The sequence below is a fragment of the Hippoglossus stenolepis genome, chromosome 13 (assembly GCF_022539355.2).
Source record: "Hippoglossus stenolepis isolate QCI-W04-F060 chromosome 13, HSTE1.2, whole genome shotgun sequence".
Taxonomy (NCBI): domain Eukaryota; kingdom Metazoa; phylum Chordata; class Actinopteri; order Pleuronectiformes; family Pleuronectidae; genus Hippoglossus; species Hippoglossus stenolepis.
Window position 1 is genome coordinate 22,123,471 of NC_061495.1, and position 27,876 is coordinate 22,151,346.

Here is a 27,876-nt window from a genome sequence, read left to right on the forward strand (position 1 = left end):
GAAGCCCCTGTGGCGCAGGAGTGAAAAGAGAAAAAAAAACAACGTGGAGCTAACGTCAAGTTTGGGGAGAACGAAGTGACACCATGTTGGGGAACACGGGGACTTACGCTAACAAGAAGAGGAAGAAGCCTGTCCTCAAACAGTAAGACGCACACACAATGTTATTAACCTGAAAACTTGAGCATTCACCCTGCTTTCACGGACGGCGGCTGACTTCACTGCAGCGTTTTAACTGGCTGCAACACGTAGAAGGGAACGCACACGTGATACCATGCAACTTTATACTTGACGTGACTCTTTCAATTGTCACAAAGTTACGAAATGAAAAAGGCAACAAGTACAAAACTAAAAATGTGTCCGAGTGTTAAAATATGATACAATGTTTCTCTGCGTGGTTTTATTATTTATTATCCGCGCCGGGGACTATCTTAAAGAGGACGTGCGTAACTGGGATCTGGCGTAAATATGTTGCCCTGGCGCATTAATCACAATCAAGTGGGAGAATCGGCTGCTGCTCTCACGCGATGCTCCGAGGAGTGGGGGGGGGGGGTATTATTGTAATGTGATACTGCCTCGCCTTCCTCACTGTGGGATCAGAGCTGGCTGCATGTTGTGTGTTTCTCATCTTTGCTTTCCTCCACTTGCTCTTGTCTTTTCTTTTTAATGTTCAGTACAAAGCAAACCAGGAAGCCAGTGGAGGGAAGTATGAAATGAATACATTTCAGAGGGGGAATATTCGGCTTAATACATCACTTGATCCATACTCTTAACCTATAAAAACCCCAATCCCACAGGGAGCGGGCAGTGAGGAAGGTATCAAACCCGACCCTGGCAGAATCTTAAAAGGGATAGTTTCCCCAAAATCTAAATTCCCTCATTTCCTACTCACCATTGCTGATGTAGGGTTGTGTTTTAAGCTTAAAAACAAGTGCCTGCTCATTGTGAGTGTTGGGTTTCTCTATAAATCTAAGGTCTTAAAGTTTAACTGAACTCCCTTTTATTATAATTCATTCCTCATTTTGTGTGAAGCACTTTGTAACCTTGTTTGGATAAGTGCTATACAAATAAAGTTATTATTATTATTATTATTATTATTAAATGTCTGCAGATCTCCTCCTCCTAGTTACTGCAGCAGTAACCGTTCCTACGATACTCAGCTAGGAGCAAACATTCATCTCAAACTAAAGTGAAAACCTTCTCTCTCCAATATCTTATTTTCAGATCAGTTTCAGGGTTTTTCCTTTGTAAGTTGAGTAAATGTGTTAACGCACTCATCAGTGTAGTTATATAATCAATGGATGCTTGTAGTCTCATTTATAGCTGATGCATGTTGGGTTTTTCAGCCACAGAAGTCCTGATAAACCCTCTGTATACGACAGATGAAAAGTAGACCAGTTGGTATCTAAAAAGCCAGATGTTATTTGTAGAAGGTGGTGGAGACCAGAGTGGAGCTTAAAGTTGATTAAGCATAGGACATTTTTAGTTGAACCAAACTTTAATACTTGAATTAAATAGCAAACTTGAGCTATAATAGATAGTCCTGGTGTAAATGTAAACCAAAGGCAACCTCAACAATAGGTCTTTACCAGCATTAAAATTGACTGACAATGATTAATACTAGAAAACAAACTTAATCTAAGTAAATATTATGCTAAGCTAACATATAGCAGTAAATATTCCTTCAAATTAAATTGTACAATGTCGATGCACTGTAAGTTAACAGAGTACAGTATTGTATTGAAATGTCTACTTATAGTAAACTGGTTATTATCAATTGGCTGCTCCCAATGTAAAACTGAAAACACAAAAGTGACCAGTATGCAGATGTTTCTGAAGACGTGGGACTGACGGTCCAGCTGTGCCCAGCTGCAGAAAGGCACCACTGAGCCTGGCTGTAAAAGGCTGTGGTCACCACACAGAGGCATTCCATGGCAGATTGGACCGTCCAAGTTCTCAGTTTTATTGCCCAGATGCCTTCTGTGTGTGCTGGCTGTCTCATTCACCATGAACTCTACTATATTATTTAAAAAAGTACCTATTCATTGTAATTTATATGCTGTTTTTCAAAAGAGAACAAGCCCTCTAGTCTTGCAGCAAAACGTTTTTTTTTTTCGGTTTTCAATTAACGTTGTTATTGTGCATTTAACAAATTTAAACTATAGATTGTATAAAGATGGGTGACATGAGAGCTCCCAATCATCTTGATCGCACCCTTGTGGCTGGTTGCTGTATAGGTCATAAACCCTGCCTCCTCCATGTTAGCAGATGAGATGTGGACCAAAGTGCAAAGAACATTTAAGGAAGTTGTTATCAGACTGAGGATCAAGTGTTCATAAGTCTGATTAGTTTGGTTTTAATTTGTTATTTGATGATATAAAAAGGGGGAGAAACATCCACACCACGACCACCACTGCTCAGACTCCAAATGATGTCATGAGCGCAAGATGGCGCCATCCATGTCATGGATATTAAGGCCTCACTTTCATACAACAGGAGGAAGTGGAGATGTGTCGTCCATCTTTACAGTATATCCATCTACGATCTCAACACTCTCCATGTGCTTAACTTCCAAAAAATGCAGTTTCAAATTGTCAGCCACCATTTCATCATAGGATTTATTTATAATGCTGTTGTTCTCTTCCAAACTAAACAACAAGAATCAACAGTGATTTATGGCATTTCTCTTGGTGCTGGCTTTGGGACACCGCTGCAACAACACCACAATGCATCTGGAACCCGCTGTATCCTTTCTTCACTGTAGAGAGTATCTACAAGTATCAAAGCAGTCACTGTGAAAATATGAGTTAATCATAGTTTATAGGCCTTTTAAAACAACTCCAGTAATATGTGTGAGTGTGTGGATCATAAGCAGATGATACGTTATATGTTTTATATTGAGTTTTTTTCTTGGCAAGCAATGCTATCATAAAACGTGGTAATATGATACACACACACACATATATGCTGGTGAGGGGTGTGGCAGAATGCTAACACACTCCTGGTGAATACTATCACAGTTGCTCTTTGTTCTTTGCTCTTTGTTTCATTTTCAAAAACACCAGGTACACACTTTTTAATGTTGTGCCTCTTACACACTCTTACTGGAGACATCGTTACCATCAAAGCCTGAGTTTGAACTAACACCTAAATGATGTGTTTTCATAAATAACACGATTGACTCAGCATTGTTTGGTGCGTATGTTAGAATTGCTTTATATCATTTTTCAACAACGTAACTTTGTGGAAAACTTGTTTTTGTTATTGTTACATTGTTATTATCTCATTAAAAGGTGAAAGGTGTAATTATGTTCAATCAGTGTAATGTATCATTATCTCTACGTGCGTGGGGGAGCAGGGGAAAACTAATGAGGAAGCAGGATGTTGCTGGCAAGTCAAACCATTGAAACGTCTGATGTCCAACTCCTGTTCACATGTTGAAGTGCCTCTGAGCAAGACACTGAACCTCAAAATAACCCTGATTTGTTTATGAATAGTGGAAAAACAATCACTTCAAACAACAAAACATTTTGCCACAACCTTGACTCCCCCTAAAGAGTTTGTGGTTGAAACTCTTGCATCAAATTCTCCACTGTCTGTCTGTAACCAAATACCCTCATTTCATTCATGCTATTGTCTCTGCATTGCTCTGAAGCTTGACTGGACAGAGCAAATTCAGCAATTTAGAGGCAAAGCTATGCCTCAGTTTTAAGGGTTGTGAAGATTCCTGAGCTCATGATTTTTGAGCCATGGTTTAGTTCATACCTGAACTATACATACCTATTTGTTTGTGTTTTTTTTTTTTCCAACACTGCTGACTTGACCGTATAGAGGAATGGTTGTTATCCATCTTGGGCTGAATTAACTTACCTAACTTTTATCGCAGACGTGATGGCTCAATCATGGTTTGACCCCAAAAAATATATCGCAGTTTCGGAATCTTTACACCCCTACCTGAATTGCCTCTGTGTTCATTTTTGTATCTTAATGACACTGACAACGATGCAATGGTTTAGCAGCATTTCAACCATCTTTTGTGGAGTAAACAAGAGTGTTTTTGTCTCAGAATGCGAGGAAAGTAATTTAAAACTTTAAGTTCATCAGTAATTACTGCCCCTGTGCCTCTGTAGGACACTGGTAATAGGAACTGCATTCATGTGTTATTTTGTGTGAGCTCTACATTTTCTATTTCTGCCTCTCTTTCTGGAAAACCTACTAAGCCAGAGCCTGCTTCTGTAAACTGTCTTACTTCCAAATGAGCAGTCTTTTCATGCTCAGCCAAACATGTGTATATAGAAAGAGCACATTCAATACTTTTTGAGCCGCTGACTCATTCCCCTCGATCTGGCAGACGCTTCATCTCTTTTCAGCAGACAACAATGTGTCAGTGTCATAGCAGCAGACTCAGTGCAACATGTCCTGTCTTACATTTGCGACCGAGGTGCTGGAGTTCATTCTCAAGCTCAGCTCTACCCTCTTGCTCTATAGATAAGGAATCCCAGTAGAAATGAATGGATGAGGTAAAGCATCTTTCTTTCTGACAATGAACGCTCTGATGTCTGCTGCTCTACCCCGTGATCCATAGCAAATCAAGGTGGAAAAAATGGTTCTGAATGCTGGCTTTTGTCTCCGGTAGGCATTTCTTGAGAGTGAGATCAGGCCTGGTCCATTTCTGGGAAGGTACAGCTCAGATCTGAGGCCAACAATTGAGTTTTGGTTTGCATTCCCCACACTATTGAGTGGCAGAAGAGGAAATATAACAGCCTGCCATTAACATAGCTTTTAGTAAAGAGAGAAATATGCGGAAAGGTGAAGAATTTGCAGCCTGACACTGCAGATAGGCTCCATTAGTAACTGACTTGGGGAAGCTGTTGATGTTGAGATTACTCTGAATCTTTCTACGGCTGAAATCAAGTGATTTACTGTGACGAGAACCGACCAGATTGATACAGATCACTTATTGGTTCCTCCTAATAAAGATTTGCCGAGAGGACTCTTGCTTCAGATAATAATTTGTATCTGCCCCCAATTTCACCTTTTCATTGATATTAAAGCTCAATTTCTTGAGAGATTCACAAAGAAATTTGGAAAAATACTATAATACTCACAATGTTAGAGAAAGTGCCAAAAGAAATCCTGAGTCTGATTTCTGCCTCGGCCCAAACCCCACCCACCCTTGCCCTAAGTTTCAAGAAAATCGGTTCCGTAGTTTTTGCGGAATCTTGCTAACAGCCAACGAGCAATGAAAACATAACCTCATTGGTAGAGGTAATAATATCTGAGGGTGACTTTGACACTCAGATATTACAATTTATAATTTATAATTTCTCTTTATCTCTGTAATGTCTCACCTTTGGCTCACTGTCATGACAACTTATCACACTCCTGAGACTTACTCCTTGTTGTTCCTGACAGGAATGAGCTTGCATATATACGTTTCGAAGTGGTTGGCTTCCAAAATGGTTCTTCTCCATCAAATGTAGTGATTATTTATGAATACTTTGACTCTGTTGGGTCTGAGTGTGGTGGAGGAACGACAGCAGTGGTGTTGTGTTGTCCCAATTGTTTCTTTTTGTTTGTTCCTGGTGTAGCATGTGCGTCTGATTTGTGAGAAATGACATGCCTCGATTCTGAGTTTGTGCTTTGCACTTGAGCAAGTAAAGCTGCAGTCATGGTCAAAACTGGTTTCCATTTTGATAAGCTACATAAGCAGTCAATGAAATTACTTAAGGCAATTTGTCAATTTTTCATGCTGGTGTCTGCACGATTTATTCTTAGGCGAAGATTGTTTCCTTAAAGAATAAACAATTAGTGGCAGATACGTATCAAAAAAATAGCAGAATCTCCAATAAAAAAAATTGTAAATGCTATCCTGTTTTTTTGTTTAGCCATATAAATTATTCTTTTTGTATCGAGCCAAGATTTGTTTGTGTCTCCCGGTAGTTTTGTGTGGTTCAATGCTAACATTGCAAAATTATGTCCACCACAACAAAGACTTCTACAATTTCCCACATGGTTCTTCAAGCTTTGTAGTTCCTTCAAAGGGTCCTAGCACAAATATGTAGCTAAAAAAATGCTGTTTCATGATACTGTTTTGGTTTTAAGCTAAATTAGCATTCAGCAAGTACATGCAGGTGTGAAAAGACCCTAAAACTAACATGTCAGCTGTTGACTCTGTATTTATTAGTCATTATTATGAGGGAATTAAGTCTGAAGCTGTTGGTCTCATTGCTAAAAGTAAATACGGAGCATGTTTAATCAGAGTGAGTCGCTCTGCACCTGACAACGGATGCCTGAACTGAATCGCCCCTGGTCTTCAATCTTAATTGTCTTCCTCAGCATATTTATGATTAAAATGACCAGCCCTGTTTTTTTCTGTTTTTGCTCCACAGAAAGAAAGTCTCTGACGGCAAAGAGGTTGTCAAATCAAACCCTTCAAAGCGACACCGGGATAGGCTGAATGGGGAGCTGGACCGCCTCACGGACCTCTTGCCCTTCTCTGAGGATGGTCGCTCTCGTCTGGACAAACTGTCAGTCCTTCGCCTTAGTGTGGGTTACCTGAAGGCCAAGAGCTATTTTAAAGGTGAGGAAATACAAGCAAAGTCCACTGTTGTGAAAGAATGTCAACCTTGGCCCCGAATGACAATGGACTTGGACCTGGGTGTTTTAGGGCAAATCCTACAAGCCCTTCCTTACTTTGCACTGCACTAACACTGCTGTCTAGATTGACAGAAGATAACTGCACAATAGAGGTTTGTACATTGTTTCTAAGTCTTCCTACATCCCATTGTAAGACTGAGGTTTTCATGGAGTAGGTCATAATATGCAAAAACAGTGGGCAATTCAAAACAGGAGAAACTAGGCCTTTCAACTGCCCGAACTGGAAGTGATCGGGGAGTAGCTGCACTGGCAGCACCTTTGACAGCCAAGGCAGGAATGAGAAGCATGTAGGAATCTGGTTTTAGGAAACAACACATCCTCAGTACTTGAAACCTTACTCCACCCTCTCCAGTGAACAACAACTACAATAGTCACCATGAAAAAAATGATGAAGGTTCCAGTTTTCACTGATAGACTGAATAGACTTGCAGGCACCCAGACTTATGAAATCTGATGAATCATGAGTGTGAGTCAACTATATGTGATTCATGCACATAACATCACCACCTGCAAATGATAGATTTCGGTGAGTTTAACAGACTAGTCATGGTGTTGGCAGATGAGATGGTGAGTAAGTTGTTTCGGTGCCTCTGGCACTGACTTTAAAATGTAGGCGTCACGTCTTTGTTTTGCGTCTTGGTACAATGTCTGTGCACTGTTCAGCCGCTGTGATCTTCTGGCTGTACTGCACATACAGCACTAAATGTCTCTGTCAATTATAACCCATGTGATTGGATTAATGTCTAGTTTGCTCGCCAAGAATACAAACTAAGACTTGGAGACAGGTAATGGCTTCAAAGTACATAACGTGTCCCAACAACATGATATTATCAGGATTAGACACCTTCTTTATTAGTTTTTATTGTCCATGTGGCAACGTTATGACCAGTTTATGGTATCATGTACCGTGATGGTACGACAGCAGCATATACAGGGTAAGTATGTTTCCTTTTGGTCACAGCGACAGAGACAAACCCGTCAAGCAGCCTATTCTTTTTTTAGAGCTCTGGCTCCAGGTTGTGGATTTCATCAGAGTTATAATTATAGCTAGTTATCAGTCCAAGTGCGACTCATAAAATAATGCCATTGACAAAAAGAGAATCTCTCTCCTACTAGAAAGTGGTTAGAACTAGGGCTGCAGGATATTAGGAAAACATGCGATATGCGATAACGTTGTTAAATATGGCGATGACGATATGACTTGTGATAAATAAAAATCAACAGTCCCTGGCTACAGACGGAGAGACCACGGACAGCTCCACAGCCAGGAGAAGGTGCACAGCCTGGCCGCAGTGCCACCAAGTCCGGGGCAGACACCAGGGAGCCATGCACAGCTCCACTATGCCCACTTACAGTGTTAATGTGGGGTCATTTCATACATGTTTGGACCGTGAAAAGTACATTTTTTAAAGGTTTTAGCAGCTCTGTCAGTTATTTACATCATCTCGTGCCTCTGTCATTCGTGCTGTGCACTGTCAAATCAAACGGAGCACACCACCATCTCCTCCAGCTCCACATACATTTACTAAGTTTATAAGGTCTGTTGTTTTTACTCAGACTGAGTTTATACATGTGTCCGATCATACTGTGTGTGTGTGGTTGTGTGTTTGTGTGTGTGTGTGTGAGACTGTGACTGTGTGTGAGGGAGAGAGAAAGAGAGGAAAAAAGCTAGCGAGTGAGCGGCTGAAGGATGCGCGTGCTGCTCTGAAGAAAGATTTATTCATTGATAAAAGTATAGATCATTATGTGATGATCAGTGTTGATATTGTGGCAACAAACCAATCAACATTTTAACTGTAGAGAGAGAGAGAGAGAGAGAGAGAGAGAGAGAGAGAGAGAGAGAGAGAGAGAGAGAGAGAGAGAGAGAGAGAGAGAGAGACAGACAGACAGACAGACAGACAGACAGAGACAGACAGACAGACAGACAGACACAGACAGACAGACAGACAGACAGACAGACAGACAGACAGACAGACAGACAGAGCAGCGTGTGTCTGTGTGTGTGTGCTGTTACTTCCCTCAGGTTCTGGGATCGTAAATATGCTTCACCATTATTTTATATAATTAACCGCTCATAGTGATGAATCTGACTCAGGACAAACGTGATCACTAGAAGTTTCCACAGTAGAGTTAAGTTGGAGGAGGTGGAGCGAGATTTGATGGAGCCGCCTCGCTCCGTTTTCAAATTCTCTGTTTTCTCTCTATTCTCTTCATATTCTCTTCTTCCGACAATGATTCACTGATGGAAAAACCCATCAATGATTTGAATGTCTTTAATTCATCATCTAGGGCAACAGGGCTCCATCTGATTGGCCAAATATATTGACATGCAGAGTGTGAATACCTGGTGCATGAAACACCATTTATCACAGGTTTTGCCATCTTTTGCGATACGTCTATCGCGCACGTTGATATCGCGATGACGATAGATTTACGATATACCGTGCAGCCCTAGTTAGAACCAGAAATACCTACAGTTGTTGACTGGATCGATATTATTTGTGATAAAAAGGATGGAAAAAATCACTGTAACTATCAGACTGCAACAAGATAAGTTTGTGAAATGACTTGCCGCCTCTACACATAAAGATCAGTCCATCACAACATAATCTCAGCTTTAACAGATCATTTAACAGTTACTAACTAGGGATCATCAGCATTTGTTGGGTAGTAACATTATAAGAAATGTAGGAGTTGGTGTTTTTGAGGCCTGAGCAACACTATCTATTAAATACTCAGGATACCTTAACTGTTACCATTCTTTCTTTAATATGTCTCTTGTGATCGCCCCAGCCTCACAGAAATGTAATACTAAGTCACTGGACTACAGCTTTAATCACATTATGAGTGATGTGAATGTGAAAACTGCCTCTGATGACTGATGTCCTCCTCGGAGTAACACAATGAAGTGGGTCAAATCTGGGTCACCACGCTTCAGCCAGTCGTCTTCAGCTGGGACGAAAATGGGTCAGACACTGTCTGACATGGTTCTTTATGAGGGGCGGAAACTCAATTAAACAATTAAATGTAATTTTAAATGTTGTCTTGTTTGAAGAAAGAAAATAAATAAATGAATAGATTGCACGTGCGGGTGACTGAAAGAACAATAGAAAGGAAGCTTAACCGGTAATTATGTAATGTAATTGTGCATAATTCTATGGTTTAGCAGTAAATTGTAGCTTAAGTTGCAGACTGAATTCTCCTGTATGAAAGTGCACTGTAAAAATGAAAACTTAAAATTGCTCACCTAAATAGTAAAAGTAGTTACTTCAACTTCAACTTTCTTGTGTGAAATTGGCGTCACTAAATAACTTAAGTTGGCCAAACACAGGGTCTAAAGAACAATTCTGCAGGGGTTTTTCGACTATAAGAACCTTCCCGTTCTTAGTGAAATATTGATGTTCTAAAGATGAGTGTTTTGGTTTGTTATTCGTTTAAGCTTGTTGACCTTTTCAGAAAAATTGCATGGGAACAATTTGATGCAAATATTCCATTGAATAGATTTCATGTTCTAATCAATTATTTCACCTGGTTTGATCCCTGGCTCCCCCAGTCCACATGCTCTATGAATTACGTGGTTGTTAAGACTAGAAAAGCTCCTTGTAAAATGCAGCCTCATGTAAAATATCTGGGGCAAAAGGACACATTTATTTTCAAACTTATCACAACTTTTATTGTTTTTGAATTTTGACGTCTACCTACACGAGCCGAGTCTGGAAAAGCAGAAGACAATGGATGGATGGACAAACTCAAAATTAGAAGTTCTGTACTATGAATGTACAATGAACAAAAGATAATGTGTTGGCACAACTTTTCTTAAAACTCAGAAATCCATTGCAGTCTGTGAGTTCAGCATTTTTTGCAGTGTTGCGTGAGGGTGTGGATTCAGTTAAAAAAACCACACATGCTCTTACAGGCATTAAATTGTGAGCCTTTCACCTGTTAGCACTGGAGTGAATGAACGTGACACAGTGGTCTATACGTATAGAACACTATGCAAAGTGTCAACCATGCCAACTGTCTTCTTGTGTGTGTTTTGAAAATCGCTGCTGAAAGCAAAACGTTCCGTGCTGCTTTCTCATCTGTTTTTTTGATGAGTAAACAATGGCAGTCAAAGTAAGTGTGTTGTACATTGTAAGGTGGGATATCGGATTGCAGGGTTGTGTATCTCAGCCAGCATTGGTATCACCTTGTGTCTTTCCACTGAGGTGGACTGTCGTGATTTTGTTACAGCGACTCTTTTAAAAAGACAAAACATTGATCCATGTGACCTTCACGGAGCAGCAAACGACAGATGTCATACAATTCATATGTAAAAGATGAAAATAAGTCGTAAATAAAAAACCCTAATGTCACAGGAGTAATGTTCCTGTGGTTCATCCAATGCAACTCCACCACAAACAAGACTATGTTTCATCAGGGTCATCTGAGGTTGTTGCTCCTGTGTAAATAAGCTTAGGAGTAACTGAGTGTCCTAGTTTTATGTTTTAAGTTTTTCTTTTCGTTCTTCAGCATTTCCATTCATCCATCTATTGTTGAAGAGTTATTAGTAATAATTAATTAATAAAGTCTCACTTGGCAGTTGTGCACAAGCTGCTCAGTGAAATCTTGAAAGAGGATCAGGGGGGCGGTGTCATGTGTTGTGGACATTTTTGTCTTTCAACATCTCCTGTTGTCTTTGTATAGCTGCTGCAGATGGCCAGATACGGTTATGCACCACATGACATAGATTTTGCTTTTGAGTATGTTCCAGAGCAAATTTCAGTTCAACAGAAGATGCAACGTAAGCATCAGTTCAACTCACCGCTATGCTTCCTATTAAAAACCTCTGACAAGGAGGTTATGTTTTTATTACTGTTTGTCTAACTGTTAGGATTATGCAAGAACTACTGAACCAATTGCCATGACATTTTGTGGGGTATGGGATGGCTCGAGGAAGATCCCATTAAGTTTTTGAGCGGATCTGGATAAATGGGCAAATCTAGGATTGGTGAGATGGGGCATTTTCCTTTAGCAGAGGTATGTGTTATCCTCCAAGTTTTGAATCAAACACATATTCACAGGTTATAGAAATGTAGGGGAAGGAATGAAGACACACAATCTCCCTTGTGGCGCACATGTAAGAATTACTAGTGATAGCACTAAAGTAAACTATACACAGACATGATTGCCTGAGTCATTGTCTTATTGCTTAACTTCGGAGAAAAGCCAGTAGTGGAAAGTTGCTGCATAGATGTAATGTTGTGATGTGTTAATAGTCACAGTGCATACCTACTCACTGGAGAACGGCAGTTCAAAGTAAAGTTAATAATAAAACGTTTAGACTCGAACACATGGCAACATACATCAGCTCTTAACTTTCACCTTGTATCAAACACTGTAGATATACATAACAACTCAGCCTTAATTTGAATTATATCAAGTTGGATAAGAAGAAACGTTGAGTCGTATGATGGACACAGAGCCTTGGCTGCCTATCTAAACAAGATCACCTAGGTTGACTCTCTGGGTTTATCCCAGTCAAAACATAAGTCAGGGATGGATGTTCAAGTGGGGACATGCCTCAAGGTGGAGATAAAGATCTTATAAACCGTTGAAAAGAAAAAGCTTTAAAGAAATGATCAAACATAAGCAGTTTTCAGGGGTGCAAGTAAGATTCACAGAGCCGATAATGAAACAAGCTATTTCAGTTCTTTGCCATGAAAGCTGGACCGTTGGACTCATAGCGTGACTTCATGAGGCAGCGCTGAATAATTTTGAAAGGCTTGTGGATCACTGCTGCTGACATGTTTGTGTGACGCTGGTAGAAATTTCAGAAAAATGTGGACTGGCCTTCCAAGTCCATTGAAAACATCCAGGGCCTGTTAGCAATCATCGTTGATGTGGTAACACAGTATTATGTGCTATAATTTAATTTAATTTGGTATTTTGGTACATCTGAACCATGTACACACAAACACACGACAGGGTGTAAGAGAAGAAATAAAGAGGTAAGGACGAGTATCAGTGTGGGGAAGCCCGGTTTTCTTTGTTATTGAATCCTCAGGGGATCATTATGAGGATATTTTATTTGGAAGATGGGTTTTGCTAATACAAGCCTTTAAAACCTCAACGTAAATCACCTGTCAGTATCACAACATGTGAGAAGAGGACATCATGCCGGGGTGACAGCGCTTGCGTGTCGGCTCTTGATTCATGACTTGCCTTTTTAGTGTATCGTGAGAATGCAAGCGACCGCTGGGACACAGATTTAATCGTGTTTTCGTTTTTTTTTTAACAATTTCCATTCTCTGGAAGGTTTGTTTCTGAGTCTCTCCAGCTTTAAACCACAGCATTGAATCCACCCTTCGTACGCAAACCTAATTCTTTTCCCCGGGTTGGCCGGAGCCGAACTCGCCCATCTGTGACATTTAGAAAAGAGAGAGAGGAAAAAAAGTTTGTTTATGTGCCCAACCAAAAGTCGTCCCACTCGAAGATCAGACACATAGAAAATGTGTTACTACATTTATTTTAGGGCTGTAATTTCCAATCAGGAAGGAATTTAAAAACATTGGTTGTTATTTGGGGCAGTAAAAGTGTTGATTATAATTTACTTGCACTTCCAGACTTATAGCATTTACAATCATTTCCATTTACCAACATCCAAAGGTCTTGCGATCTGATTTGCTAAAGTTAGACGTTGTGTACTTCTGGCCTCAAACTGTTGCCTTACATGATTCCCTCCCCCTAGATCTTTGACCACCTGGAGACTGATTAGAATCATTTCAGTGATTTGATACGAGCGGCTCGCCTCATAAAACAGAATGTTTTTTGTGGGTTTTTTGTTTTTTTTCATCTGTGCCCAGTATAAGACTGACACAATTACATTTCAAGCCGATAAAAAAGAGCCCAGATGGCTAAAGTTAGCTTATAGTGTTGATAAAACAGCCCCTAGACTCCACCACCACCACCTCCTAAACAGACACTGTATCTTGAATAGCATATAATTGCTGTGTTTTTTTTACTCGGGATCATCAAGGTCTGCTCTTAGTGTTTTGTGCTACAACACACAAAGCTTTTCCAACCTGCTTTCTGTGGCCGTAAACAGGGCGTTATGACAAACCTTCCCGCTACTCATCAAAACATGTTCACAGAGACAATTTTATGTAAATAAAAATCATAGAAGGAAAATATGTTAAGTGCTACAGAAATTATTTGTGAAATAGGATTTCAATAAACTCTTTCAAGGAGGTTATGTTTTTGCTGCGTTTGTTTGGTTGTTAGATGGCAGCAAAAGCTAGTCAACCGATTACCACAAAATCTTGTGGAGGTGCGGATCCTGGAATGATTTTTCACTCTCTTTAACATTGTGAGATGGGGGTGTTTTTCCACATTTTCCCTAATTTCTTTGAGAATATCAGTGAATGAATCTTGATAATGAATTCATAAAGCTTTTTTCAGACATGCACCAAACTCTGGATAATCTCCTGAAATTATCCCGAGGGGCTGAATGTAAGAACGCAAATGTCAATGTCTGTTGCTATGGATATTCTCCGGAGTTTCTCCAGCAGCCCCTTTAATAAATACTCATACAGAATATGCCCGAATGAGCCCATGTGAAAGTACAGCAGGAACATGTCTGGAGAATTCACAGCTAGTGAGTGGGCACATTAATGACATTTCTCACATCCGACTGATGCAAACTTAGAAAAAACAAAAGGAATCAACATCTCAGGATGAAAGGGAGGTGCCTTTCATGTAGGAGACACAGCCGAAGAATACGTCAACTTGGAAAGACAAAGGGATTCAAGAGTTTTTGGGGCCGGTGTCGATGTGCTGTAAACAAAACCATGTGATTTATGTAGTGGAATTCAGACGTTACATCTTTTGCATGCTGTGCCATCCCTCACCTGAATACTCCGAGGATTTCTGTGTTGATTTGACCCAGACAGGCTCCTGCTACGCTCTTCCATCACAGTCAAACTCTGGAAAATGTCCGGACCCAATTGTGCGGACAATTTCCGAAGTTCATGTCTGTAAACAGCCTTAAGGGGACTACTTCCTTGGCTGAGGTGTTAGCTGTACTAAGTGACATTCTAGTTTTGACATAAACTTCCCATTTTTTTGGTAAACTCCGAAGTTGCTAGACTATCCATCTGTCTTTCCCCTCTTTCTTTTCTGCATAACAATCTCGTCCAATCACCATAAAAAGTTGAGGCTCTTTCGTTACGCTACAGTCGTTGAAAGCAAACGAGGCATTAATCAAATGACTGATGAAAGGACGAACCTGCGGACTTAGTGACCCAGCTCGTTGGCTGTTACTCGCTGCAAGCCCTCCCCTACCTGCACATCTGCGTGAGAACAGAGATCTCTGTACAGGATCTACTGGAACTAAATGTTTTCAAATCAAGATAATATTCCCCTATGCATTGCTGGCATGCTTTATTCTCGCTCTGAATGTGGCAGGCATCCAATCTGTGACTGCATTTCCTTTTCTCTCTCCTTAGCTTCAGTGTTTATGCGGATACTTCAAAGTAGATATTGTTTTCATAGGTTGTTTTAATTCAGATTCTAAGAGCATTTCACGATTTTTTTGCAGTTGCATTTGAATTCTTTAACCAGTGATGTTTTTTTTCTTAGTTTGTATTTATGTAGCGCTTTTCTAGACTTGTTGACCACTCAAAGCACTTTACAGTACAGTTTGCCAGTCACCCATTGACACACACATTCATACAGTGCATCTATTAGCAGCACTTTTTTTTTCTATGAGGGGCAATTCATGGTTCAGCATCTTGCCCAAGGACACTTCGGCATGCAGATGGGGAAGACTGGGATCGAACTGCCGACCTTCTGGTTGGAGGACTACCCTTCGGCCACACACGCACCCATGTCCCGATGTCTGTGCTTTCATCTCACAAACTCTACTTCTGCCGCTTAAAGTTGTTTCGCTGACTAGTCAGAGTCATGCACATAGAAAAACTCTGCCCCCCCTCATGGTTCTTTGGATTTCACTTAATTATCCCTCGATGACAAGACGTCAACTCCTTTAAAGGCCGCCTCATCCCCTGTTGTTTACTTGGAGTGAATCTTGTATAAAATAAAAGCAAGCGCTGCATTTCACCAATCCTAAAATGGGCTGTTTTTAGAAACAGGAAGCTAAAGTTTGATGCTGAGACTGTCCTGGTGTCTCGCTGCGGCTCCAAAAAATTATTGGAGGAAGCTTTCAGGTTGACTGTAAACATTTTTATCATTACTGTTGAAAGCTGCAATTGCTTAATCCAACAGTAGAAGAAGCTACTTTGTTGCTTTTACATCCTGTCGTTTGCCATTGTCAATACAAAACATACTTAACTATCTACGGGTGCATAGAATGCTATCTTGAAAAATCTAACTACATCGCATACATTTGCTAGGTTGAGGCCACCAAACGTGATTGGTCAGCTCGAGATTCTAGTTTTCCTTCTGCATATTTCTGGAGTGAGTGTTTAGCATTTTGTGATACAGAAAAATACGTCATCACTTCAAACCTTTTCTAAGCCTGAATCAGAAGGTGAACAAAGTCATGTCAACACAACCGTTTCAGGATTAGCGAGTGCAGTCATCCATCTTATGATAGATGGCACTGCATCAACAGAAATCCCTCGTTGAATCATAAATCAGGCCAGAACACCTCAATAGTCATACATCTGGCCTCAGTGTCAGAATAAGTGTTTCCTGGCCTGGTGTTGAAACACAGATGCCATAAAATCATATCAATCCAGTTTTGATAAAAAACGTGAATACTCTCTTCCTGCTCCGTGAGGGCGGCGTCTGTGTTTGATGTCAGTGGGAATCTGCAGTTTTCCTCCTGAGCTGCCTCCCACAAACTTACAGGAATGTCTCTGTAGCCTCTGGTCAATCTCGAGTATCACGAAACATCTCTCTCCTGCAGCGGCGTGGAGAACTGTGAGTGCACATGAGGAACTCTGCACAGAACTGTGGCATGAAGTGTTAACACTGTTCACAATGGAAAAAGATGAGGAGGCAGAACAGATTCCTCACCACTGGGGAAGAAAACCAGAATGAAAACAAACAGGCGGCCACAAAGAGGCCCACTCACTCACGCGAATACTGAGCAGAGAAAAAAAAAATACAACACGAGGGATGTGATGGATTAAACAGATTTTAACTTAAAGTAGATTGGTCTTCATTTGTCTGCGTATTTGGTTGAAGTGGGAAGAGTTTGACTGTGTGTGATATTAATTATTTATCATCTCCGCCAAGGAGGTTATGTTTTTGTTTTGTTTCCTTGTTAGTCAGTAGGATCACACAAAAACTACTGGACAGATCACCACCAAACTGGAGGGCAGAAGGTGCTATTATGGGTCGGAAAAGAACCCAATACACTTTGTTGCAGATCTGAATAAAAAGGCAGATCTAGGAATTTTGTTTTACTTTCTCTGTGCAGAGTTTTGCACAGAATGCATTCAATCTATGTCGGAAGCAGGGGTGCAACATCGCCCTCACATGCAACAGATTCCTAGCGACAGGTACACACACTAAAGAGTGAAAGACGACTTCTCACGTGAAAGTGAGAACTGCATTCCATGTCATTGCATTGCCTGCGGTTACATGCACAGCTGCAGCTGAAACTATTAGGTCTGACTGCGTGGATGGTAAAAAGCTTTATGGATACTAGTGCAAGCAAGCCAGAAGCACACAGAGCTTCACAAAGCTATACATTGCAGCAACAAAGCAAAACACCAAGTTAGAGATCTCTAATGTTATTGTTATTGTTTATATTTAAATGCTGGTAGAAAAAGGGAGTCTAGATAATTAATGGGAAACACTGCTTTGACATGGTGAGATAGGACATTACCTTTCTCAGAGCGACCTGCCAGTCTTTCTGTGTTAGTTAGCAGGATTATGCAAAAACTACTGGACGGATTCACAAAACATGGAGGAAGGTCAGAGTAGAACTTGTGCAGATCTGATACAGTCAGGGGATCCAGGATTGCCAGATATTCATTGATTTCCTGAGTAATTCATGGATCTTAAGGTAAGACATCATACATGTTTTGGGGACTGATATGTGCAAATTGGTGCAGATCCACCTAAAAATCTGAATCTAGTGAATTTAAATGTGGTTTCATTAGAGGACTGTTGGGCCTTGGCGGAGGTATATACATATTCTAGTGTCGAATGTGATTTAAATGTTTCCCTGCCTGACAGTTTATTCTTGATGACAGTGTACTGGCTGCACATGCAACTCACAGTTTATACTAACAGTAATCACATGCATGGGTTGTGTTGTCAGGCCTGCAGCTTTGTGTGCTGTGGATGTGTGATTGTCAGACCGTGCAGGTCAGTGTTTATGTAAACACTGTGTGAGTTCTGGCTGAGGGGTATGGAGTGTCTGTGTCAGAGGGGAGTGTTCAGGGGCCCCTTCCCTCCTTTTAAGAAGTTGCGTGACAGGACTGGACTGACGGGTTGGGAGAGGCCATATCCTGGGATTTTCCTGTAGTGGCCTTCCAGATAAGGGAAGCACTCTTGGGCGGCTATTGCTTGCAAACAACCCTCCAGGGACACATGCAGGAGGATCGTGTGTGTTTGTGTGTGTATTATTTCTGTGTACGTGTTATGTGTGTGCGGATATGCAGGCTGCCAGAACAGGTTTTTTTGCCAGCAATGAGAAAACCTGTTGTCTGGCAAGGCACCAACAATTGAAGCTTGTGTTTTTTTTTTCTGCGCACTCATGATCCTAAATCTAGATTATTGATAGATCCGCACAAGGTTTGTTTGTAACACTGTAGCCACAGGGATGTAAAAATGCAGTCTGCATAGCAAAAGGGATCCCACAGGGACAGAGGAAACACAGTGTGTCGTGCAGTTTGCCATTTAGTGTGGATTTACCCTTTAAAATCACACAACAAGCCGTAATGATTCAGGATAACTCTTCACTTGTTCCAGCTCATCATAACCATAAGTGCACGAGTGGTGCCACAGGGACAATTTAACCGACTTTTGTTTGCAGCCGTTGCATCATGTCCAGGCTCATAAATCACAGCATGAGGATGTTTGACAAAGTTATTATGATTTTTACACATCAGAATATATTCATTTTAGTGTGAGGCGACCTTCCCTTGGTGTGCCGCCCCTTTCGCTCCAGCTCCCCATCTTGACCTTCAAAGGGTGAGCGGTAGATAATGGACATTCACACTGAATGTTTTTTTCATCTGTTTGCAACAAAGGTTCCCGCCCAGGCACCTTACAGCTCAAGTTAAAAAAATAACACAAACGTTGCCAATAATCTACTTAGAAATGGATGTCCATGTTTTGTTTTTTTTATCAAATGAATGCAAGTGGTGTCTAATGAGGCGTTTTAAGTGCATTTAAAAGTGTGATTGATGAATAAGCCTCTAAAATTGATATGGTTGAATGCTACAATGCATTCCCCTGCAATTCTTAAAACCTCTAACCTTTATCAAAATATTACCACTGCTGATTTAGTCTTCTCTGTTTTGTCACCGTGTGCAGCCATCATGAAGAACAGCAGCAGCAGTCTAAAGGTTCCTAGGCTGAACGGGCAGAATGGGAACAACATGGACACCACAGGCTTCTCCGAGGGCGACCTGCTGCTCCAGGTACGACACAGGAATGAGTTAACATCGAGGGGAAAACTGCCATTTAAACCCAACTGTAAATGATCTGAAAGTGCATTATTCATTTGTCATACATTTATTAAATCCCACACAAAGGTCCCAGCGAGCAGAGAGCAGGAACTCACTTATCACAGGAGCAGAAAACCAGAGATAATGAATTAAAACCATGAAACTCTCGTGTTTAAATGAATACCTAAACAGCACAAGGCGAACAGGTGCAGCAACGCACAGTCAGACTTTGTTTATTTGTGCGTTTGCCACTTTGTGTATCAGAGCTGATCCAGGTGGATCCGTTGAGGAGGAAGTTATGACAGGTGACGCTGCTCGTCTCGGGGCCTGTTGTCAAACCCCAGCCATGCTTCGTGGCTTTTTTCAAAACCGGTGCTTGTCCAGTTCCCTGCACCTTGTTATCTGAGGCTCAGCTGTCAGTTCCAGTTTAGAACTTTGACCTGTGTGATGATCACAGTGATTATGTAACACAAAGGACTTGGAAGAAGCAGGAGCTGTTATTTTAGATGATGAAAAACCATTCGGACTGTTTGACCCCTTGTCCTTTAAACTGAAAAAACATTTACTTTGAATAGATTGGGAATTAATCTGTATTAATACTAAAAACAAAGCAATACCTATATGTGACTTTTTGCTGTTTGGATATGTAAATTCCGTCAAATTAATTCTTAATGGTCACATGACCCAAGCTGGGGGAATTTGATTTTGGTACTGTCAGCAGCACAACGTAACCACACAATAAATCATCCTGACAACATTCTTACAGACAATTAAGGTACAATCACTGATGTTCAATCACTAACTTATAGAGCTGCTTGTGTCATAATAAGGTTGTTCTATATAAATTTGAGGTGGTGGTGAGTGATTATATTGGACATGCATGTGTCCCATCTATGTGGATACGCCTGCTTGGTCTATGTGTCAGTTGAATACCTGACACGTACAGTTTACATATGTTTACCTGTCTGTTTCCTGTGCAGGCGTTGAATGGGTTTGTGATGGTGGTCACGACGGACGGTTTGGTGTTTTATGCCTCTCCCACAATCAAGGAATACCTGGGCTTCCATCAGGTGAGCGGCCGGCCTCCGTAAGATGCATCAGTATTCTTCTAGCGACAAATACTCATCATTTGAAGGTTGACTGTTAAAAGTTGGTATTTTTCTCCTTTGTACTAACAAGGGCCTCATGCAACAGTAGTTCAAAATTTCACCCAGTTATCTAATTTAATATCATTGTTGTGTTACTATGGATTCCCTTTATTGGGTGAAGTCGTGAAGTTTGAAGTCCATAGACTGTAAATAAAAATGGACGACGCGTCTCAACTTCCTCCCTCTGTTAAAAAATGAAGCCAAAATATCTCAGGAAGCACTACTGATGTCATTTGGAGCCAGAGTCTGTGCAACAGTGATCGGGGTGTGGAGCCAAAGTATCAAGGTCACGCTGATACATGCACTCGACCACTCACCAGTCAGTCTCAGCTGTCAATCTTCAAGTTAAACCCTGTTTTTATGTCATCAAATAACTTACTAAAAGCAAAATTATCAGAAACATGAACACTGGAACAGTCAGTTTGATAAGAACTACCTAAAATGACACAAACAATCTTTGAGAAGAATGTATTTTGACTTTTTAGTTTGGTCCATGTCCCAACTGCTAACATGGAGGATGTAGGCTTTATTACAGCCACCAAATGGGGATCAAGATGTTTTGGCTTTACTTTTGCGGAGCTGTCACGTCGTCCATCTATGTATACAGTCTATGAAACAGACATGGTTTACCCAATAAACAGCTAAATATGAGAGTATGAGAGTACAACATTAGCAATTGCTAATGTTGTACTCTCATAGGAGGTGGAGCCTTAAGTGTTACACTCCTCATGTCTATAAATCACTTTTGATGTCGATAGTTTTTTTTCTCTCTTTACTGCCAACAGTCGGACGTGGTTCACCAGAGTGTCTTTGATCTCATCCACACTGACGACCGAGACATGTTCAGACAGCAGCTGCACTTCGCCCTGAACCCACAACCAATCAGCACGGCAGGAAATGGTGAGTGTGACGAAAAATGATCTAAGTTATAAGCGTGAGTCCAATCTGCACATCTCTGTGTGAAGACGACTTCAGTCAGAGGTTCCTGGTTGTGATGTGTACCGTCTTCTTATCCTCTTATCAATGAATATTGAGCTAACTTTGCACTCATATATTGCATCTGACTGCACCTTCCTCCTCAGTGCATATCATCCCCCTCTAGTTCCCCCTATAGGCATGGCAGTTGGTATTAGGTACCCTATCCCTGTATGAAGGGGGCTCGGGCCTGTAAGGGTCAGCAAGAATGTATTTTGACATAGATACAGTATAAGGACAATTCTGTTAAGACTGCCCGGACTGTCAACTCACACAAAATCACACTTTTTATCGTGAGGTCTCTCTCCAGCAAAACATTTATTATGAATGATTTCATCCTGTCTACAAATATGGACTTTATATTTTTAACAGAGTCTTGGTTACTTCCTAATGACAGCAGCCAGCTCATTGAACTATGTCCTCCTCTCTGATGAAGCTGCCCCATTGTGAGCATTAATCAAACAAAATTCAAATGTAAACAAATTTCCCTGCTTACACTTAAACTCAGAATTTTCCAATCTCTTATCTGGCCATTCAAATACTGCCATCTACTGGATACCTGTCAGAACACATGAAGTCTGTTGTCAGAAATCTTGGCCTGTTCGACCGCAACTTGAGCTTCGAACAGCACATAACAAAACTTGTACAAACATGTTTTTATCAACTGAGAGATGTCGCTAGAATTTGACCTATGTTAAGTTTTAAAGATATTACTATTACTTAATCTTAAAGTGTCTTTTTCTTTGTGTTTTATCTGATTGCTTTGATTAAGTGCTGTATGAATGATTATTAATATTATTATTATTAATATTATTATTATTATTATTATTATCTTTGTTCTCAGGCTTGCAGAGCTTTGGTAACACAGATAGGTACAGTCCTGAGCACCTTCCTCCAGAGAACTCGTCCATCCTGGAGCGGAGCTTTGTGTGTCGCTTCCGCTGCCTCCTGGACAACTCGTCCGGCTTTCTGGTAAATACAATATTTATCTTAAACAGAACAAAAGTAGCCAATAATGAAGGGTAATGGTGGATTATTACATTTTCTTCAATCTGATGCAGTTCATATGAAATATCGAACTTTTTTTCTTCTGAACCAGGCGTTGAAGTTCCAGGGGCGACTGAAGTTCGTCCACGGTCAGAGTGTTGTGAGCGACAACAGGACGTGCAGCCACCCTCAGCTGGCTCTGTTTACCATTGCTATGCCTGTTCAGTCCCCGTCCATCGTGGAGATCAGAGCAAAAATGATTCTGTTTCAAACCAAACACAAGCTGGACTTCACACCCATGGCCATTGACAGCAGGTGCAGCATATTCCTCCACTCTTCCTTTTTTAAGTTTTCTCTTTGTTTCTTTAGATAAATGGAACACATCAGGCAGCTTCTCAGGTTTTATTATGATCAACTGGACTGTTGGCAGATTTTTTTGTTTCTTGTAACGCAGCAGAACAAAACTTATGTTTTCTGTCTTTCTCCAGGGGGAAAATAATCCTGGGCTACTCAGAGACTGAACTGTGTATGAAAGGCTCCGGCTACCAATTCATCCACGCAGCTGATATGATGTACTGCGCTGACAGACACATGCGCAGTATGTTGGCAGTTTGAGCTTTGATAGGGAGACATATTCATTTCTATTTGTTTTATTACTGTAAAAGGTTAACCTACTCTAATGTTCACTGTCCTCAGACTGTCTATTGCTGCAGCTCCTCTTTTCAGCCTCTGCTTCAAACACTTGGTTTTAGCTCCTGTCTCTTAAAAGCCTACTTCTTGATAAAGCCCAGTTTGCTCTGATTGGCCAACTGCTACCACTCTGTTGTAATTGGTCAACTGCTTCCGTCGTGTTTAAGAAATGTCGGCCTCTGCTCCTGTTTGACCTGGCGTTTTTGGGGGTGTGTCACATTAGGCACTAGCGGACTTTGAACTTTTTATATTTACAAAAAATATATATATAAAGCTGTGTTGTTATTTATGAATGTTAATTGTACAATAATAATTCGTATGAACCGGAATACTGTACTGTAACCAAAGCAGAGATCACACTTTTGTCCACATTGAGACATCACTTCAACTACTGTCCAGTTTTTATTGTGTAATGTTCAAGATTGTTAACAGTTGTTTCCTGCTATCACATTGTTAATCTCTTATTGTGTGTGCTGTTTCCATCACAGTGATTAAAACAGGAGAGAGCGGACTCACTGTCTTCAGGCTCCTCAGTAAGTCAAACAGCTGGGTGTGGGTGAAGGCCAATGCAAAGCTGATCTTCAAAGAAGGACGACCAGAATTCATCATCGCATATCAGAAAGCTTTAGTGTAAGTGTTTTTTTATATTGGTCGACCCATTAGACATATTCGGACCTGGTGTTAACATCTATCCTGAGGGTTTCAGTCGCAGGTGGACAGCTCTAAGTTCAGGTGGGAACTCACCAAAGAGATCTGAGTTCTGATCACTTTCACTGGGGTCTTGGACCCACATGGTCTTCAAGCTGCATGAACGCAAATGTGTCTTGGCCCATGGTACAGTTTCGTAATAAACACAAATGTTTACTCATCTCAAATGAGTAAGATCTAGAGCCTGACTAATTTATCGTTCAAGCAATGAAAATCAGTTGATATGAGCCTTTCAAAGACGGATCTGGATCAGCGTTTAATTTGCCACTATGCACCAGTATGAAAACTTTAGTTTTACAGAATAAATGATGCAGAAAAACATTTATATTTACATTCACAAAAAATATTACATACATATATATATATATGTATATATGTATATATGTGTTTATATATTGTAGCCGAGTAAAAACTAAATAATTTGCTCTCGCCGAAAAGAACTGACGTTCATGTTTATTTCCATATAGAGCTGAGAAGTGAGATTCAATCACAAGTGGTCACAGGAGACATATCCGGACTCATTTTACTGCCAGCTGTGAACCTGCATACTTGCTGACTTTGATACGGACTCGCTGTCTACTTGTGATCAGATCTCTTAGGACAGATCTTAATACAGGGTCTCAACGCGGCCTTGGTTACTAAAATTATAACTTTACTGACACTTCAGACTGCTTTGGTTTCTTTAATATAACATTTGGTCTCTTCCAGCAACACTGAGGGTGAGGAATATCTGCGTCAGAGGAGCCTGCAGCTTCCCTTCAGCCTCACAAGAGGAGAGGCCATCCTCTACAACACCGGCCCCACTGTGGACATCACGCTCCCTCAGTTCAATAAAATGTTCAGCAACACGGACACAAGCAAGGACGTGGCCCCCCGCTCTTTACTGGACTGCTTCCTGAGACAGGATGAAACGGCGTACATCCAGACAGTGGAGCCGCCCTTGCCTGTGGACCAGGTTTTCAAGGAAAGCCACGCTCTAGTCACCATTCCCAGTGACGTGTGGCAGGAAAACAGGGCCCTGGTCGATACAGGCGACCCTGTCGCTGTGAAAGCAGAGGCCAAGCAGTCAGTGATGGCTGTGATCGACAGCTTTGAAAAAATGGCTCAAAATGGCGACTTCAGTGCGGCGCTGCAGAATATGGAGGTGGACGACGCTGAGCTGATGGAGTTGGAAAACCCGCTGAAGAGATTGGGTCAGGACGAGGATCAGCAAAACAACGTCAGCTCTGAGCTGGACAGCATCCTCACAAATGACATATTTGACTACATTGACAGGGTTTTATTCCAGGAGAAGGCAGGCGATGGTCTGGATGCCAGACGTCCCAGCAGCCTCTGCAATAATCCACAGGAGCCCTTCAGTGACGCTGCTCTGTTCTCAGCCAATCAGCTCTGTGAGCCACAGTTGTTTAATACACAGAGTCCTCATCATACCTTCTCTCCAAAGAATGGACTCTACACTCACCAGCAGGATCCAGGGCAGAGCTTATCAGACTCTGCTCAGATACTCAACAGCACCCAGAAACTCTCGCACCAAGGTCCCCTCATTGCTGCGGCTGACACCAACCTACCGGCTCTTCAACAGCTGCAGCTCCAGGACATTTTCAGCCCGTCGATAGAGCTCCCAGATCTTGTTGTTCCTGACGCCCCGGCCCCATTCCAGTCCTGCGGGCAGGTGCCCATCAGCCACATGGGAGGGGTACAGAGGTTCCCTGCTCAGACACAGTTCCTGCCAAACAATTTTCCGGCTCCTGCGATGGCAGGGAATGGACACATGCTGCAGAGCTCTGTTAAACAACCAAAGAACATAGCACCCGGTGTGGTGGACATTTTGCCACAACTGATTCCCTGCAATGACTTAAGTTCCTCTACCCCACAGATCATTCCCATTCCCTTTGCTGCAGCTTGTCTGCAGGGAAGTTCCCCCTTTGAAACGCACATGGTTCAGCAGTGGCCACAGGGTCAGCAGCAGAAGCTGCCTCAGTCTGGCATCATGCAGAACGGACATCAGCTGATGCCAGCCTGTCACGGCCAAACTTCCGAAAGCCAAACAGTCCCGCACAGTGGTCTATGGCCCAGGCGAGTTACCGGACTGAACCACGCTCTGCAAGGCGGGCTGGCATGTGGACAGGCAGCTACTCACAGCAGCTGCATGTTTGAGCAGCAATTTTCCTCCAGTCCAGCAGTGGGTGACATGCTGGCTCTCTCTGGGTCTTCGGGCCTGAGGCAAACAGGAGTGACACTGGATCCGAGTCCTCTTCAAGGTTCCTGCTGCTTCCAGTGGAGCTGCAGTGAACCAGTGGTGGGAGCATTGACCATCAACCAGGAGAACGGCAACATCCCGTCCGAGCACATTCAGCACTACCAGGAAAACCACAGGCAGACACAGGTAAACGTGTGTGTATTTTTGTGGTATATTTATTCATTATTAAATATCATTAAATTAAAATGAAAAAATAAAGGGAAATGAAATACATGATAAAAGATTATTGTGAGGACGTAATTAAATGTAGAGTTACAACAGTTATTTTTATTTTCTGCAGAATTAGTTTGTAATTGATTAATTAGATAATGTTTAAGAATACATAATATATAAAGCAAAGTATTTTGAGAAGTTGAAATATTTTTTACTATACTAATATTTATGTTTGCTTCTCCTCTTCCATCCTCCTCAGGATGAAAAGCTCTCGGCTGAACTCAATGGGATCTTTGCGGCTCCTCCTCATGACGTAGCCATGTACTCTGCGTAGTCGAGGACGACACGGTGCCTGTATCAGTGCTTTTAATGCTTACCTTCCTGTTTTATATCACTTTGTATTATATTTACTGTGTCCGCTCTCATGTTTGTCAGTTTCTAGTGAAGATACACTTAAAAAAATAACAATAATGAAAATATAAAAAATAAAAATGAAGTATAAAGCCGAAAGTGCCTGTACCAGGATGGAACTTTAGCCAGTTGGTAAGCTGGGTCCAGGGAACCCTAAAAATACTAGAAAATGTTTTTACAAGGGAAACAGTGCTCATGTCCACAGATTTCCCAGATTTAGATACATGAAAACACTCAGAATGTGATTTTTTTTTTTTAAATTAAACACAGCTGTACCACCATCATCCATATCACTACAGATGAATCAATTGTATATATTTTGAAAGTGTCACCTGCTCTTTGTTGCTTTTCCAGGATTAGGTCTCAGACAGTGGAAAACAATTCCTGAATCTGCTTCCTTAATCAAATTGGTTTCAAGTTTCAATAAAATCAGCTCAGTAGTTTCTTCGTAATCCTGCTAAAAGACAGAAAAACAGCAATTAAAACATATGATTAAAACTTCCTTAGCGGAGGTTACAAATGATGGATGAACTTAATACATAATTTCACACCTTCACCAGAGATGTGAGTGAATTTGCAGCATCTCTCAACCAAACATTCACAAATTTCTCTTCCATCCTCATATTATCTGATCTCGTTACTATATTTTCCACTTCCCACACTAAGCCATATACAGTGTAACCCTTTTTTCTGTGCCGTCTTGCCTGATAAGCAGCTCAAAAATATTTTTATTTTGTGTCTTTTCTTTATCTTCATATTCACCACACTACAAAAAGACATGGCAGCTTTACCACGTATTTCCCGCTGCATTGTGGGAAATCACTCAGTATCTCACCTTCCATTAAGATTCTGTTTTGTGATTTCAAACCTTAACGTCTGAGGACACTTAATGAATCGTCTTTGATGTCGGACTTTGATACGGCCTCGGATTAAACAACAAACCTGGAGCCAAATGTTTTCTTCACAGTTGTATTCATATTTTTAAATGTGTGCCTTGACAGTCGCCATATTTCCCTTTATTTGTACAACAACTGTTCAGTTTATTTAGCCAAGTAGTAGAATTACCTATATCATAATACAATATGTATATTAAATACGTAACAACCTCTTTTCTACTGATAAATGCTTTTTCATAAATGTTTGTTATGATTAAAACTGTGTTTGACTCTTTTCATTATGAAGTAAAGTTAAAGATCAGATCAAACTTTAGTGGCCAGAAAGGAACATTTGAGGAGTTTCAGTGTTTTCTGTGGTGGAG

The 27,876-nt window shown here is 41.1% G+C and overlaps 1 protein-coding gene across 1 annotated transcript; it reads left to right on the top strand.

Annotated features, from left to right (window-relative positions):
* Positions 1–27,773, top strand: LOC118119794 (aryl hydrocarbon receptor). Its single transcript, XM_035174094.2, has 11 exons — positions 1–142; positions 6,390–6,580; positions 19,153–19,259; positions 20,267–20,356; positions 21,220–21,334; positions 22,254–22,381; positions 22,509–22,711; positions 22,885–22,994; positions 23,575–23,716; positions 24,503–26,180; positions 26,467–27,773. The coding sequence occupies exons 1-11, from the start codon at positions 84–86 to the stop codon at positions 26,539–26,541; spliced, it is 2,898 nt and encodes a 965-aa protein (XP_035029985.2). The 5' UTR covers positions 1–83; the 3' UTR covers positions 26,542–27,773.
* Positions 27,774–27,876: the final 103 nt, after the last annotated feature.